General features: G+C 41.0%; 1 protein-coding gene across 2 annotated transcripts in view; it reads left to right on the forward strand.

Moving 5' to 3' along the window:
* Window positions 1–17,172, forward strand: part of LRP1 (LDL receptor related protein 1) — a 441,174-nt gene that overhangs the window by 106,225 nt on the left and 317,777 nt on the right. For both annotated transcript variants that reach the window (XM_089681129.1, XM_089681140.1), the window contains exon 3: window positions 12,803–12,940. In XM_089681129.1, the coding sequence (XP_089537255.1) occupies window positions 12,803–12,940 (138 nt within the window). The remainder of the gene's footprint in view (window positions 1–12,802; window positions 12,941–17,172) is intronic.

Consider the following 17,172-nt stretch of genomic DNA (forward strand, 5'->3'; position numbering starts at 1 on the left):
TTTTAATCCATGCATGGGCACTCTGGTTAAACAGAATTCGATCTACGGAATGGTTTCTAAACATTCGCCCTGTCAGATTCTAGACACTCGATTCAAGTCTCCCCACTGTCTGAATACAATAGCTCAGCACGGAGGATTCTGCCATCCACCTTGAATGTGTAGAAGGAGGAACTGGGTAAGTTTTTTTTTTTTTTTTTACTTCAACTCGCTAATTGTAGAAAAAAATCAGACTCATCTGTGGGCAGCGTGAGTATTCTTTAGTGAGTGTTTCATTCTTCTTTAAGTTGGAAACAGCTTATACATTTTTTACCTTGACCAATTGTACATAGAAAGCTGTTGGATTATTGCAGTGATAAATTTAGAGTCAACAGATGGGTAAGCCATCTTGGTAAGGCTTTCTTTCCCCATGTCAGAGCTGTAGCCCCGAGGACTGGTAATCTGATAATTGGTTAGAAAATATTTAAGATGCAGCAAAGGGGTTCAGAAAGCACAGATCCACACAATTGATGAAGTACTGTGGATGCAGGGAAATGCATGCAGTGCAGATTTCTCTCCAGTCAGCAAGTTAAAAAAAAATTAAAACAGCAATACAGATATCCACATATTGTGAATTAGTTCATTTCCTTATTGTGTAGTTGACCTACTGCCTATGGGGCAGCATGTGATGGCCCTGAACAAACATTTTGGGTAACAAAAGGATTGGGCAAGTTGGCAAACCTAGCAGATCACAATTTGTTTTTTTTCTGTGTGTGCAAGGTTTCCCTCGTGCTGATGTGGCTAGAGCTCCCCTGTTACAGTTACCCTGTCACCAAAGTACACTTACAAAAACCCATCCACAAGAAACAATGGTTTCTTCCACCGACTTGCATATCATTACAAGACATAGAAGCTGGAGGGAAGGCACCATTGTGTGTTTGTAAGGGGAAGCAGGTGTTTGACAAAGGTCTCCTAATATCTGATACATTACATACATTTGTCTAGCCATGTTAAGCCACTAGAGCAGGGGTGGGCAAACTTTTTGACTTGAGGGCCGCAATGGGTTCATATATTGGACCCAGGGGCCGGACCAAGAGTAGATGAATGATGTGTATGTGTCATCCATAGTAAGTATAGTAATATTCCCCCATAGTAAGCATAGTAATTAATCCCCCATATAGTAATTCATCCCCCATAGTAATTCATCCCCCATAGTAATTCATCCCCCATATTGTAATTCATCCCCCATATAGTAATTCATCCCCCATATAGTAATCCATCCCCCATAGTAATTCATCCCCCATATAGTAATTCATCCCCCATATAGTAATTCATCCCCCATATAGTAATTCATCCCTCATATAGTAATTCATCCCCCATAGTAATTCATCCCCCATATAGTAATTCATCCCCCCTATAGTAATTCATCCCCCATATAGTAATTCATCCCCCATAGTAATTAATCCCCCATAGTAATTCATCCCCCCCTATAGTAATTCATCCCCCATATAGTAATTCATCCTCCATATAGTAATTCATCCCCCCTAGTAATTCATCCCCCCTATAGTAATTCATCCCCCCTATAGTAATTCATCCCCCCTATAGTAATTCATCCCCCATATAGTAATTCATCCCCCATATAGTAATTCATCCCCCATAGTAATTCATCCCCCATAGTAATTCATCCCCCCTATAGTAATTCATCCCCCCTATAGTAATTCATCCCCCATATAGTAATTCATCCCCCATAGTAATTCATTCCCCATATTAAGTCCCCAAGTCCCCCCTGTGTCAATTCACTTACCTTTGCTCCGCGCGTTCCTCTCGCCGTATTCCCGCGCCGTTCCGGTGTAGCATGAAAATCTGTCTCCTATGAGGATCTGTCCCCCTCAATGTATCTGCGTATGTGCCAGTTTCAGGCATTAGCAGCCGATCGGTGATCTCCGGCACATGCGCAGATACGTCGAGGGGGACAGATCCTCATAGGAGACAGATTTTCATGCTACACCGGTCTTCAGGGCGGACTGTGAGAGGAGCCTAGCGGGAGCCTAGCTCCGCGGGCCGGATTAAAAGGTCCGCCGGGCCGTATACGGCCCGCGGGCTGTAGTTTGCCCATTGCTGCACTAGAGGATAGAATAAATCTAACAATGATAAACATCGAGTTACAGCATTAAAAGATTTTCATTAAAGTTCTACAGAGGAACTTTTTATATCTGGTACATAACCTCAAGGCAGCAAACTCATTTAGGCTTTGTATATCCATTTCCTTCATTGCTTTATCAAGTCAATTATTTTATTATTTACATAGTGCCAGCATATGTAATATTATGCTGCTGTTGTTATAATGCAAATAGGCCCTTTCTCCTTAGCAGCTTCAGTCTAATGATAGTATGATATTCATGCAGACTTAAACAAGACAGAAACTATTACATTTAGCTGTACATTTCTTCATTGAGATTGTACCCTGCATTGAATTGAATTCCTACTCTCACAAACATGAACATTTTATAGCAAATGCAGTAAAGTGGTGGTCTGTGAATTAGCATGATGTATGGTGTAGTCTTCAATGGTGAATGCAACATCTGATTGTTAAGGATTTATTTAATGAGAGACTGCATTGTAGTCATTCAAATTACGAAGTCACAGATGAGCTGTAACTAACCTATTTCAATACCTGAAAATTTTCTAAGTTATTATGAGGTCTGTGTGACACCGATGTATACTGTAAGATGATGAGGACAGTAGGACAGGGAAGTGAACAACGGGTAGAAATTACAATTAGTGGATTTGTGTCCCTTTCACACAGGTCATGTCCTGTCCGATCAGCAGGGGATCCATGAACAGATCCCTTGCTAAATCAGAGCAGAACAGAACAGGATGTCACTTTTGTTTGCTTTTTGCTGTAGGAGGTTTCTGGAACCATATTAATAATTCCATGGGTGACCGGGTGTAAACTGACATCAGATTGCCTCTTCTCTATCATGTTCAGGCTTGGTTAGACAAGACTTGAGGCCATTTACATCAGATTACACAGATCTTTTACTTTTTTTTTACCTGGACATACTCTGAAGTAAGGATGTAATTGGATGCACTAAATCTGTGACCTTTTTGTCCAGAATCCTTTTTGGATCTCCGATTCATCATTCTGATGGCTCCCTCTGTCCAGCGTGCACTAGCAATACTAACAGTTGTGGTCAGTACAAGTGTATAGGAGAGTGTGGTCACCCTCTATGCCTCGGGCATTCCTGTCCTGGTTGCTCTGTGGTGGGTTCTCAGGTGGTTGAATGTACACTTCTCCCTCTCATATTCGATTGCTTTTTATTCAGGATGCACCGATGCCAGTATTTTTCAGAGCAAATACAAGTACAGTACTGATATCAATTACTGATACCTTTTTTTTTTTTTTTTTTTTTTTTTTTTGTTCGTGTGGTGCAATTTGAGCGCATACAAAATGTGTAGGCTCAACTCGTACTTCAAAGAATCGCATGTGATGTGAGCAGGAATTCGGTGCTATTGCTATCCGAATCACGTGTTTTCCCAAACCGCTTCAGTGTGAACCCAGGCTGAAGTTACTGACAAGCCATCAGATGATAGCTAAAGTGCTGCACCACCTCCATAGCTGCTGATCACTGTCACAGAGCAGGCAGCACAGTATGCAACACCTCCCTGCCGGCAGCCACGGGATCTCACGCTCTTACCAGAGCCTGGGAAAACTACCACCGGCTAGGGGATGGAAAGCATTGTGAGACCAAGCCAAATCCATGCCTCAGTCTTACATGCAAACACTTGAAAGCAGAAGTGATGTCACTTCCGGTTTCAGATGCACCATTGCCTGCCAGTACAGCCAAGGGACACATCTAACGGAGTCAACCTGTGCTTGGTTAGATGGTATGAGGGGCAAGGAAGACATTGGGTCTATTAGACCCCTAATGTCTTCATAAAGAATACTCATCACCTGCCCAATGCTTTCACATATGAGTTTATTACCCCAGTGTGAAAATAAATAAATACAAGAAAGAAAAAAGTTTAAAAAAATAAATTATATTAAAATAAAAAAAATTGCTGTAACCACCATTGCTCTGCACACTTGTGCAAGCCCAAGCCCAAGGTGTGCACACCTATGTAAACTGCAGTCGTACCACAGGTGTGACATATCAGCGCGAATGTCAGTCAGAAATAATTCTAGCACAAGAGCTCCTAGTTGACTCTAAACTGATGAGCTGTAAAGGCTTTTAAAGCATTACTTATGGTGATTTGTGGGCACCATAATTTTTGGCAATATAGCGGGCACACACAGTTTTAAGGTATGGAACGTTTGGTATCTATTTACTCGATGCAACTCTGTCTTTTATATTTTCACCAAAATGGGTATTCTATTGTGTTTTTGGACTAAAATTAATTTTATTATTTTTTTCCTGAAAATTTTAATTAAATAAACAGTCGCGCAAATATCATGTGACATATAAATTTGCAACTATCACCTTTTTATTTTACAGGGCCTCTGGTTTCAGAAAATGTATAATATTCTGGGGGTTTAGGTAATTTTATTGCCAAAAATTCATATTTTTTTATCGAAAAATAAAAAAATTGCTTTGGAGCCGAACTGGTTAAAGCTGACCTGTTTGACCAAAGCGGTTTCAAAACAGTATCCAGAATGAGGCTGTTTGAGCTACAGTGCTTGGCCATAAGGGAAGAGGAATGAAAATCTGCTGAATGTTCTATACTGAGCTGGTTCTGATTCGTCATGTGACTCAGGAGCATGTTGAAGCATGCCAGAGCCATAGGTTTCCATAAATGAAAGCTGCTTGAGGTAAACAAGAATGACGTGCCTAATCCAACCTAAATGAACAATTCTATATTCCTTATTTAATATAATGTTCGTGCTTTGAATTCATAAGCTTTAGATGTGTTTAAATTTTTAGGACAAAGGTCAGTTTGCAAGTTTTTTTTTGTACGATTATAAATATTGTGTTTACACTTGGCATTAAGGTCACAAATCTGACAGATTGAGCACTCAGCTGATGCTTGAAGGCTAATCTCACGTTCAGAAAGTGTGTCCTACATCACATGAAGGACTTAGACAACAGAGAGTTGTTGTACTGTAGAGCAAACAAGCAGCAGTAAGCAGCACATTGTCTAAATGTTCTCCACAGCTGTGTAAGATATCCTTGAAATGGCATTATATCGTACGGGAACCAAACTGACCATGACAGTGCACAAGTTAGAGCAGAAAGAAGACAACTGCTATTTTTTTTTGTAGAGGTATGCTATTTTCTGTCTGTCTAAAAAGCCCTGGAGGGAGAATATTTGGCCAATGTAAAACACTATGATGGAATACAGTGCATGAAACACACTGCCTGGAAGGGATATATAGAATCACTGTGCAATTCAGGAGCCAGTCAGCTTGGTCTGTAAGTTAGCAGGCATTTGTATCAGGCAAGAGAACAGTTCTCACACAGAGAGGAGGAAAAATCTCCGTAAAATCTAAAACTGTTCCAATTATGGTAGTATTTCATTATGTTTTCAGTTTTAGAAAGATGGCATTTGGCTTCGTCCAGACAAGCATTAAGATCAAGCCTGATCCAGTCTCAAGGCAAAAGTAGATCTTGTCTCTGGTGTCTCCTTTCTTTCAAATGTATGAAACAAAGTGCTCAACTTTTCTCTTGGCCTCGAGCGGTCTCCTCAGTCTGTCTGTCCCTATGTGGACTCTGTACTTTATTTAACTTGTCCACTATCAAGATTATTGTAGCACTACCCCCTTAGGAGTAGCTAGAGATTTGGGTTCCCCTTTAGTCCTGCACAGCCAGGCAATATGCGTTTCCTTTCAGACTCAAGAGACTGTAAACAGTCCTTAAACGTTTTTGGGGGGTTTTATTAGGGGTGTTGAACTTGGATGGGGATGAGGGATACACTGGATGCCTAAGGAACTGTTAAACTGAGGACAACTTCCTGGAACTATGTACAAGTGCTCAGAATGGTTCTCCCCTCTTTATGGAGCACTATCCAGCCTCTCCTGGTGTAGAAATCCCTAGACAAGGAGATCTAGAATCTGACACTTTAAAAGCACAGTCCAGCTGGAGATAGTCAGGTTTTCCACCCAAATGCCCTATTTCCGTCCAGGGGGTGTAGAAGTACTCACTGTCCCTCTTCTGCAAACCTTCAGGCCTTCTGCTGGGCTGTCTGCTTCCTTAGCTCCACAGATGAGCCTCTCTCAGGGGGGCGGTGAGGTCCAGTTTTCCTTCAGCAGCTCTCCTGGAGCCTGGCCCCTTCCCTGGGCCTCCTCCAAGGCTCCACTATCCAGTTTTTGCTCTTACATCTTCCATCCAAACTCTCCTGCTACTGAGCAGGCTCAGCTATGCTTAAAGGCTGTCCCAACCCTTTGCCAAGCCTCCTGCTTGGGGATTAGTTGAGATCCATTAGGCAAACAGACCAGCCACTCCTCACCCCGCATGCTGAGTTCTAGAGACTTCTCCAAGTCTGTAGATTAGAGGGAGGTTTCAAAGAGCTGATCTTCTGAGCCTCACAGCCCTGACCCAACTTTGACCCTCTGACAATTGCACCAGGCTGCTATTCAGCCTCTGTCTAAAAGAAATAATTATCTAGCTCCCCCTAGCTTTCTTAGGAGGGTGCTACATTATTTATACTGATGAGAAGGGAGAACTTGAAATGCATGTCTGGGCAACATAAAAAGAAAAATACACATGTATTACATCTCTACAACACATGTACCTTTCCTTTCCTACTTTACAAACCTTGCAAGTACAGCAAAATACCTTTTAAGGTGTTACTAAACCAAGGACCCTGCATCCACTATATCTGGTCTCCCACAGTACACAGAACATGGAAATGCAATTATTTTAGTAAATACAAACTGCTAAAAACCTTCTCTCATCAGCAGTATATCACAGTCTTGTGACTTACATCAGTATCTGAACAAGCACTGGTTAATGCTCGTAGGAGGAATTTTCATTCTCCTCTCACTGCCCTATGAGATTGCATAACCTCTGACACACTGACTGGACAGCACTAATTGGCCTGGTTCTGCTCACATGCACCTTCCCAAAGAAAAAAAAAACATTCTATTAATATGCACTAAACTGAGCATGTGCAGAGTGACCCCTGGAGCTCTGTACTATCAGCAGATGAGTTGGGGACAGTAGAAGGGGAAATCCGAGAAGACAGGATCAAACAGCCTTTTTACACAATGCGGAGGATTAACCCCTTCCACTGCAAGTATAACAGGCATACTTTGCTGCATATACAGCCTATTTTTACTTTTGTGGGTTTAGTAACACTTTAATCTGCTAGAAATAAAGGTGCTCCTATTTTTTTTTTTTTTTGTAGCTGATGAGCAAATGCAATGCAGGCTTGGTAAAGTACCCATTCCCATTTTAACATAGAAATGGGACACATGTTGCCTAATCACAGAGATTTCCCAACCATTTGGAAATCTGTGAATGCACTGAACAAAACTTCTAACGGACAGCAGTGCTTTTTATTGGCCTCTGGAAAAAAAATCTGCATGGCTCAGACTGTACCCACTTATGTCAAGGGATGCTTAAATTTGGTGCATTGTCAGGCTGTAAAAAGGCTACTCTTAAAGCTGAAAGACAAAATTAAACACACCAGGTACAGTAGTTATGTGTTCATTAGAAAATATACTAAAATATATTTTTAAAAGCGACTTGTGTATATCTGATTTTGACTTGGTATCGGTCTTCTAGTACAGCGGCTAAGGAAGGACAGCATTTGAATATGCTGCAATGCACATGAGATGGCAAAGCACATATTTGAGAGTAGGAGAGAGCAGAACATGATGACTCAATTCATTTTGCAGGTGAAAGAGCTTCTATATATGGGTATGGCAACTACATAATTACTCTCACTGAGTTCAGCTTAGGGTGCTTAAAGCCTTTACAGTATGGCTGAGGATGCATTCAAAGGGCAAGTTTGGCTCCCTCCAGGGAAAAGGAGATGAAGCAGGAGAAACGTGCAACTGATCAGCTGGGGGAAACCATGATCAGGACAGGTTTTCTTACATGCCTGATCAGCTACAGCCCCCACAATGTGTAGCCAGCTCAGAGGCACCTACAGAGATGAGATAGTCATGATTCCTCTGAAAATGGTGAAAACCACTCCATCAGGGAAATGTCACACCTCTTCCATGAAAATCATTAGCCTCTTTTTGAACACAGCAGTTTATAGCAAAGCCGTGTGCTGTGACGATAATAAGTGTGTATGTATGTGTGTGTATGTATATATAATATATATTCTCCAAGAAGAAAGCCGACATCCTTCACTCCAGCTCTATTTATTTTGTTGGCTAGGGTAATTGTGTAGCGGTCCTGGTGTGGGTGTAATTATGATTAATGACTCAATATTCATGGTTGTCAAACTGTGAAATGTATTATTACCCAGATGTTGGCGATGGTTGCGCTTGCATGATCCCTTTCTGTTAGGAGAGGGGAAAGGTTACCTTCTGACCTATGCACATATGATGGCTGTGTAAATATGGACACCCACCCTCTGTGTACAGAAAGTGTTGGCAGGACATTTTTGTGAGAGTGTAAACATCCGCCATAGCTTTTGTCTTTTTTGTGTAATGTGGAAAAGTTTGTGATTTTAACATTAAGTACTTAAGTCGTAAACCATTATTTCAATAAATAAATAGAGATGAGACAGAACAAGTCCAACCATTAGGCTATATTAGGAAATATGTGGCGGAAATCAAAGTTTTTCATATTGGCTTTGAAAGTAGCATTTCTTCTTGGTATTGTTGCCCATTCTAGCAAGGAAAACAGCTCAAGGAGTAAAGTGTAAAATACCAAATCCAATGCCCACAATAAGTAACTGGATGCTATGGGCTACTGCATCTTGCACATTGCTCCCTATTGGGTGAATCTTTTTGCCTTCACATATTGTTTGTATTATTGAAACAGAAATTTACATAGTTTACAAAAAATCCTTCAGATTAGCAAACATGTATTGCGTTCCTTTTTTTTTTTTTTTTTTTTGGGAAATCAAAAATCCTGTGACTCAGCTGCAAGGTTTAAATGCTCATATAGGGCTGGGGTACATGGAAAAAGCACTTTTTTCTTGCCCAATTCCCAGCTCCCACAGGCTCCCTCCAGGCTGTAGGACTGGCACCCACAGCCTCTTCTCCCCTAGGCTTAAAGGGTGGCATGCCTTCTGACTTCATCAAGTACAATACAAGGCCCTCCAAGGAAATTAAAGTGGTTCTAATGACTTAAGGTTTTTACTTTAATGCATTCTCTGCATTAAGGTAAAAAAACTGTGCTGCAGTATCCCCCACCCACCTACCCCTCCTTATACTTACTGGAGCCTGATCGTGATCTAGCAATATGCACGATAGTTGCGTCTCTCTCCTTCCTCACAGTGAAGATTAACAGCGGGGGCCATTGGCTACTGTTGTTGTCAATCAAATCCTATGACAAGGGAGTGGAGGGTGGGGCAAAGCCCCGCTGCCTGTGTCAATAGAGACAGGCAGCAAAGCTCGGGAGCGAGCCCACACAAGTATCCCCCTTAGCAAGCGACTTGTTGGTGGGGTACTTGGAAGGAGGGAGGAGCCTATGTGCCAGCAAAGGACCCCAGAAGACCAGGATCATGGCTGCTCTGTGCAAAATCATTGCATAGAGCATGTAAGTATAACATGTTTGTCATTTTTTTTTTTTAATTTAAAGGCTTAATATCACGGTAAGGAGCACACGGGATAGTCCACAAGCAAGAGGGGAGAAGAGGAGAGTATAGCTTATTAACTGCAGGCTAAAGTGGGAAACATGAAATATGCATATTTTCTGCCATTCCAAGAGTAAATTACTTTTGTTCTTTTCTTTTTCTCCATTATTACTTTAGATTCCCCCCCCCCCCCTTATTATAAACAGTAGGTATTCTATAGTGTACAGTATTTTGTCCTGATTATACACACTGCTTTACTTGTGTACCACAATGATACACAGTCATACTCTTCTTGATTATATTGCAACTGTGCAGTATTTGTGAGAAATAAATAAAAATACATGTGAAGACCTTATTTTCCTCATCAATTCTTTACATTGCTGCAAAGCCGATCCTCAAATATTTAGAAGTTAAATTTTTTTTTATGCCTTCCCAGCTTCTGCTATTGCCCTGTAATCAGAAGAATATCAGGGATCTATGAAGGTCGGATAGCACATCTTCCTCTTGCTTTTGCTTTCACAGATGAGGCATCCTATCTGGAGGGAGGGAGAGGGACGAGTATATGAATGGGGGGATGTTGTCTGGAAACTATGCTAAGTAGCCGATTGCTGTTCAGCTGGGAATTCTGTGCACAATCACCTCCAGCAGTACCTTTATGTCCCTCCATCATTTTATCTCTGTAGACCTGTGCTTGAAGTCTGAGCAGAGGAATGATGTCTGTCACCTGATAGTCCAAAACCATTTAAAATTTTTCTTTCCCAAATGTGATGTAAATGGCTATGAAATTAATATGATTGAAAAGAATGGAGTGGGAGATGGAAACCTAAATGGTCTCCTAGTCCTTGCTGGAAGGATTTACTGGTACCACACCCCTTATTAATGAGACACTGAAGATAGGGGCCCGAACTAGAAAAAACTAATGGGGTTTTGAAGGTACCATACTGAACAATAGAAAATCTAAATTTGTATAACAATTGCCACTTATTGTTGGTAATTGTTATACAGATTTTGATTTTCTGTTGTTCGGTATGGTACCTTCAAACCCCCATTAGTTTTATCTAGTTAGGGCCCCTATCTGCTATGAAATTAATATGTTATGCACTCAGGACTGGTTTTCCTCCTTAACATTTAACATAAATTATAACTGAAGCATTAGGATTTAAAACACTGCTGCTTTGTCAGTATGTCAGCACTTGATGTACTCACAATCTGTACAACTACAGCCTACCACATATTGAGATATATTGAATCTTTTGTATAAAAACAAGAGAAAATAAAAACGTTGCAAACTGGTCAGGTTTTACCTTCCAATTTTGCCATTTTATAATTGTAAAGTGACAGGTTTCATGTGGATGGTTGCTGTGGGTAACAGGCCTTCTTTCCTTTGAACAAAATCGCACAAATGAACTTCACTGTGTGAGAGCATTATTATGATTTATTAAGAAAACCTGGTATGATGAAATTTCCACCCCTGAACGCAATCCACGGAACGATAAATGCAGAGAACCAGCAGGCCCGTTTCATGCTTTCACATTGTTGCCTATTGTTCAGTAACATTTTTGCTTCCTCATATCTACCTGACCCAAGTTTCAGCTATGTTCCCATTGGAATACGGTGCTATTTTTAGAGAGGGATTGGATCAGACTGTTTTTTTTTTTTTTCATGTAATATTTACTTGAATTCTTGGGAGAATTTTGTTTGCAACATCTTAGATGGCACACAATCTGGTTTCAAAATTATTGCCTTGTAGCTCTAGGGCTTTGTGGGGTCTCCAGTATCTTCCCATAATCCAAACATCTACTGTAGGTTTTTTGGCTTATGACCAAACTCCTGCTAGTGTTAGTGTGTATCAGTCTTTGTTTTATTGTAGAAGGAACATTTCAATGGTCCCTTCACTGGAGCAGGAACTAACCTAAATAGTTTTGTATACTCTAAATAATCCAAAATGCTTTATCAAAAGTATTTTACTTAAGTTTGTAGCAATAAATAGAGGCCAAGTACATAAACATTATATGGGGGCTTCCAGTGCATTCCATACGCCCTCTGAGTGCTTACACAAATGTTGGTGTTGGCAGGGTGAGCAGTGTGGCTTGGTGAGTGGTAAGTGAAAGATTTATTTTGCTGCGGGCTCCAAAGTACATTGTCTGCTGCACAGTATGTGTTTTGACTCTGTTGGTCCCATCCTTGTCAAGGGTTCCTCCTGAGAAGAACCACCCATGTGGTGTTTTACAATTTGAGTGATGGGTGCACTGCACTTGGCTACTGAAACCATGAATGTGAGCCTGTCATTAAAATTTGCACTTCATACAAATGCGTATGACACACAACAGTAATAATTTTTGCCATAAATTTTTTCTCCCCAGCTCCTAATACTCTGCAGCTTCTAATTACTAATCAGTAGTAAGATAAATGGACCAAAGGGCTGCACGCATGTTCATAGACAATTGCCATCTGTATGCAGGCATAAGGTTTTTTTTTTTTTAGTACAGTAACGCACAATCATTTTTACTTTAAATTGATCTCATTTATAGTTATGTCTAGAAAAGGTCTTTGACTTCCCTTTAAGCACAAAAGAGTTTCTCAAAGACAAAAATCATTTTTTTTTCTCTAGAAAACTTTCACACTTCCCAGTACTATATTTTATCTCTTTGAGCCCTTCTGCAAATACTAAAAAATAATTGATCTGCCAGCAATATAGTGTGCTCTTACCTTTCTCTTTGACATTGCAACAAAGCTTTTGCATTTTTAAGCTCCGGGTGTCAGCTCTGCCTACTTCATTCTGATGGAATACAAAAAACTCAAGACTTCTTTTTTCCTCCCCTCCTCCTCAACCCCTGTTTTTGCAGAGACAGAAAGCACAGGAAGTTATCCGGTCACAAGATTTCTGGCAGAATCAACATGTATTTTTTGCACTTGCTGAACAGATATAACAAACCAATTTCATTGGTAAATTTAGAAGACCAATAGAAAGCAGACGTTTGTTGATAGGGTTCACTAACACTAATACTTTTTAAAAATAAGTAAATAATTGGACTTCTTGGTGACATTTTCATTGAATATGTTTGAGTAGTAAATCTGCCAGTGTTTCTCAAGACCTCAATGCCAATATTTTTATTGTTCTTATTTTCAGGTCCACAGAGCAAAGTTTCCAAATGTCAGCCAAATGAACATAACTGCCTGGGCACAGAACTGTGTATACCCATGAGTAGGCTGTGTAATGCTCATCCGGACTGCTCCGATGGCTCAGATGAAGGCCCTTTTTGCCGAGGTAAGCCGATAGCAGTGCACGGAATGTGCTATAAGCGAGTTTTCAGAAAAGATAATGATCAGTGTTTGGTTTGATGATGAGCACTAGATAAAATAATTGTCTTTATTATCATGGCCATACCACATCATGCCCTTTTCTTCAAAGTATAAAGACCTCCTCCTGTAAAATTTGTATATTTATCCAGATGGATGTCCTTATTACAGAAAATAATCTGGTATATGTAAAAGCAAGCATCCATTTTCATCCCTGTAGGGCAGGGGTGCTAAACCTGTGGCTTGTGGGCCACATGAGCCCTCTGATGTGACTCACAATTTCACACCAGGGAAGTGTATGCTCAGGGTTGACAATCCATTGATCGCGATCTGGGCTTGCTGATCCTCAATTCTGGAACATCAAGTTGACGCCGGCAGCAGAGGAAGCAGGCGACCACAGAGGGAGCATAAGCTGATGCTTTCTCTGTAGCTCCGACTCCTGTCCCAGGTGAAGTGATGCCAAGCACAATTCGCTTGGGACCGTTCTAGCAGCCTGGAGAGCAATGCCAGCAAAAGCTTCAAGAGGAAAAGTCGATTAGTTTATTAAACCACTCGTACACTGCACTTTTTCAATGAGCATATTAGTACCTATATAAGGGTTAACAACTATTAGGCTACTTTTACATTGACCACAGGCTCAGCACAGTGCACCTGTGGGTTTCCTGCAGGTTAGCTGCACTGAGCCATAGACTTCTATTGTAAACCGTAGCGTATCCGTATGAAATCAGCCTTATGGAGGAACTGGGGAGAGTAAGAACTCAAAAGTCCAGTAAGTTTACATTTACGGTTCGGGGGGCGATAAAACCCCATATTTGAGATGTGTTTTGAACCATACATCCCTAACCACTGGTGTAGCATCAGGGGTGACAATGGCAATCCTGCCCCATGCTCCAGGGGGCCTGTGCAGCCTCCTGGTCACATTCTGTTTTAAACTTGGACAGGAGGGGCGGAGGAAGCAGCATGTACAGGAACCAATCCTCTCAATTTTCCTCCTTCAACTGCTGAAAGCTGGCTTCCCCTCCTCTACCTCCCACTGGCATTCAGTGGCTGCAGGAGGACAATTTTAATTGTGCTATTCAAAATAAAACAAATTTATTATAAATTCTGAACCATTTACTTTCTTTGTGGCACGCGATCGGTTACCAAATCACTTAAGTGGCCTTACTGTTTAAAAGGTTGAGGACCCCTGCCGTAGGTTAAATCTGTACTGTCTGATTGCTCTTTTTGAGCAGAATGCCGCTCCTTCACCCTCACCCCAAATAATCAAATGCATACTTTCTTGTTTTAAAAAACCTAACACATCTGTTATTTGTCAATGTAACCCCAAAACACAAAATTAGTGTCTGTTTACATTGTATTTTTGCGCACAGGTACACTTTACATCAGACACAGTTTCTCTGTAGTTTTTGAATATATTCAAAGCAGTATTAACAAAATGAATTTAATGTATAGTGTTTTAACTGATCCCATTCAGATGGGCAGGGGTGGGTACAGTGGTGGGGCAAATGAGAAAGGAGGTACATTGGTGAAACAGATGAGCAGAAAGTTATAGGGGTGGGACAAAAGAGCAGGGGCATACAGAGGGTGGGCAGATGTGCATGGGGGGGTACAGTGGTGGGGCAGTTGGGAACGGAGGTACATCGGTGGGACAAATGAGCAGGGGGTTACAGTGGTGGGGCAGGGGGGTACAGAGGTGGGACAGATGTGCAGGAGGGTACAGTGGTGGTACAGATGAGAAAGGGGGTTACAGTGGTGGGGCAGATGAGCAGAGGGATACAGTGGTGGGACAAATGTTAGTGTTAGGATGGATGAGAAAGGGGTTCAATGGTGAGACAGAAGAGCAAGGGGGCAGATGTGCAATGTGGTACAGTGGTGGAGCAGGTGAGCAGAGGGGTACAGTGGTGGGGCAGATGTGCAGGGAGGATGCAGTGGTGGGGCAAAAGTGCAGGGGGGATACAGTGGTGGAGCAGATGTGCAGGGGGTTACAGTGGTGGGACAGATGAGCAGGGGGGTATAGTGGTGGACCAGATTTGCAGAGGGGTACAGTGATCTGAGGTGTGAAAGGTGCATGATTGGGGCTGACCAAAGACTGGAGGTACAGGAATTGGAACAGATCTGAGGAGTGAAAGTGCAGGATGTTAAATTTTCACTATTATTAAAGCAGTTTACAACATTTACTTTATAAAAAAAAATTTTCGGGACAGTGTGAAATTGACATTTTTTTTTTATAAAATTGGCTTTCTCAATTTCTTTGAAAATGTTTTTCGGCACACTGTGCTCAAAAGGTTGCCTACCCCTGTGTTAGAGTGTATGTTTTCAGTTAACTAATGAATGAAAGTAACTGAAAAATGTTACGTTGTTTCACTCACCTTATTACTTAGACTCTAAATTGTGGTGCCATACCTATATTTGCAGTCACTGTCAGGGACAGTACACAGGTGAGAAGCTTGCTAAGCACATCAGACTTGGCAACCCTGAGATATACAGAAGCCTACATCATTTACTCAGTAATCAGCTTTTTAAATTCTAATTGCACTAAATGATGAATAATAGAATCTAGTCACTACGGTTTAACAACACTTTGCACAACCAGCAGCATACACTTTGCTTCTCTCCCTTATTAAAGTGCTATTAAACCAACAGCAAACCTTTATAATACTGCAGCTTACTATGTCTTACACGTGATGGATGCATTCATTTCCTTTTTTGAGGCTTTCTTTCTTCTAGTTTCATATGGTGATCCAGCCAACAACTCTGTTATTTCTCAAAAGAAGATGCTCTCCAGCAGAATGTTTTCATTACAGAGATGAGACAAACCATTTATCACTAGCATGGTGCCTACAGTGATCAACATTTATTTATGTAAAACCTTTATCCAAAAAGGAAATAAACTGTGCTGTAACTGCGTATAAGGTATTAGCTGGAATTTAGCTTCAATTTGTTAGTGTATCTAAATCTGCTAGTACATCAAACACTCCCCTCCCCCCAGATTGACAATGCTGCTGTCCAAAGGTGCTCACTGTGCTCATTTATCCAGAGTGGAGGCACTCTAATACAAGACGTGTGTTACTGGCCAGATCACCAGGAGAAAACAGAGTGGGTAAAAAAAGAAAACTGATGCAGCTACCACATCAGATGATTGGTAAGCTGCACTATATTACATATTTGGTTTTGGGTTTAATACTACTTTAACAGGTTCCCGCCCAGCCTATAGCCAGATGGTGGCCTGCAAAACCCCTCATCCCTCCGGGTGGACACCATATGGCGTCCTTTCAGGCATGCACAGTTTGCATGCCCCCAGAGCCGCGCAGCGGTGCGATCTGTCACTGGCTGTGTACAGGGCCGATGACAGATCTGAGTACTGGCCCTGTTGCCGGTACCATGTGACCTGCTGTGACCAATCACAGCAGGTCACATGACAGTTGTATACAATGGATGGCTTCCTTTCATGCCATCCTTTGTATACTAGTGTGTCTAGCTGTGAATGGTCACAGCGATCACATGCACAAGCTGGGCCAATCACAGGCCAGCTGTGTCATGTGATTAGCCGTGGCCAAATCGCAGCTAAGCACAAAAAAAAACCCTGAATGAATCTATGTCATTCAGGTAAATGCTTGCTTATAGCAAAGTAATTCTTTGCTATAAGCAAATTGTGTAAAAAAAAAAAAAAAAAAAAAAAAGAAATACTGATCACTTCCCCAAACTAGTACAATGTTACTATGGTAACATTATACTACTTTGTTCATAGTGAAATATGAAACAAAAATCTTAAAAAAAAGAAAAACAATTGTAATAAAAAATTAAAACTAATAAAAAATGAAAAAAATTATATTTTTTTTTCATACTGTCACCAGTCAGTGTCCCTGATCACTGCCATGCCAGTTATATGATGATGCTGTACTGCATTGGTGACAGTATGTAAAAAAAAAAAAAAATTGTGAAAATATTTTTTTTCATTTTTTCACTTTCCGAAAAATTATGACAAAAAAATTACAACTTTAAAAAACTCGCCATGCCTCTTTTGAAATACCTTGGACTGTCTACTTTGCAAAAAGGGGTCATTTGGGGGATATCTGTACTGTTCTGACATTCTTGGACCTCAAGAAATTAGATTGGCTGTCAGTACTTCAGGATTGTTCAATATTCAGATATATACCATAGTTTGTGAACTCTATAACTTTCCTACAAACTAAATAATAC

Source organism: Staurois parvus, unplaced genomic scaffold, assembly GCF_062004578.1.
Source record: "Staurois parvus isolate SC_StPar_1 unplaced genomic scaffold, SC_StPar_1.0 ptg000017l, whole genome shotgun sequence".
NCBI classification, from domain to species: Eukaryota; Metazoa; Chordata; class Amphibia; order Anura; family Ranidae; genus Staurois; species Staurois parvus.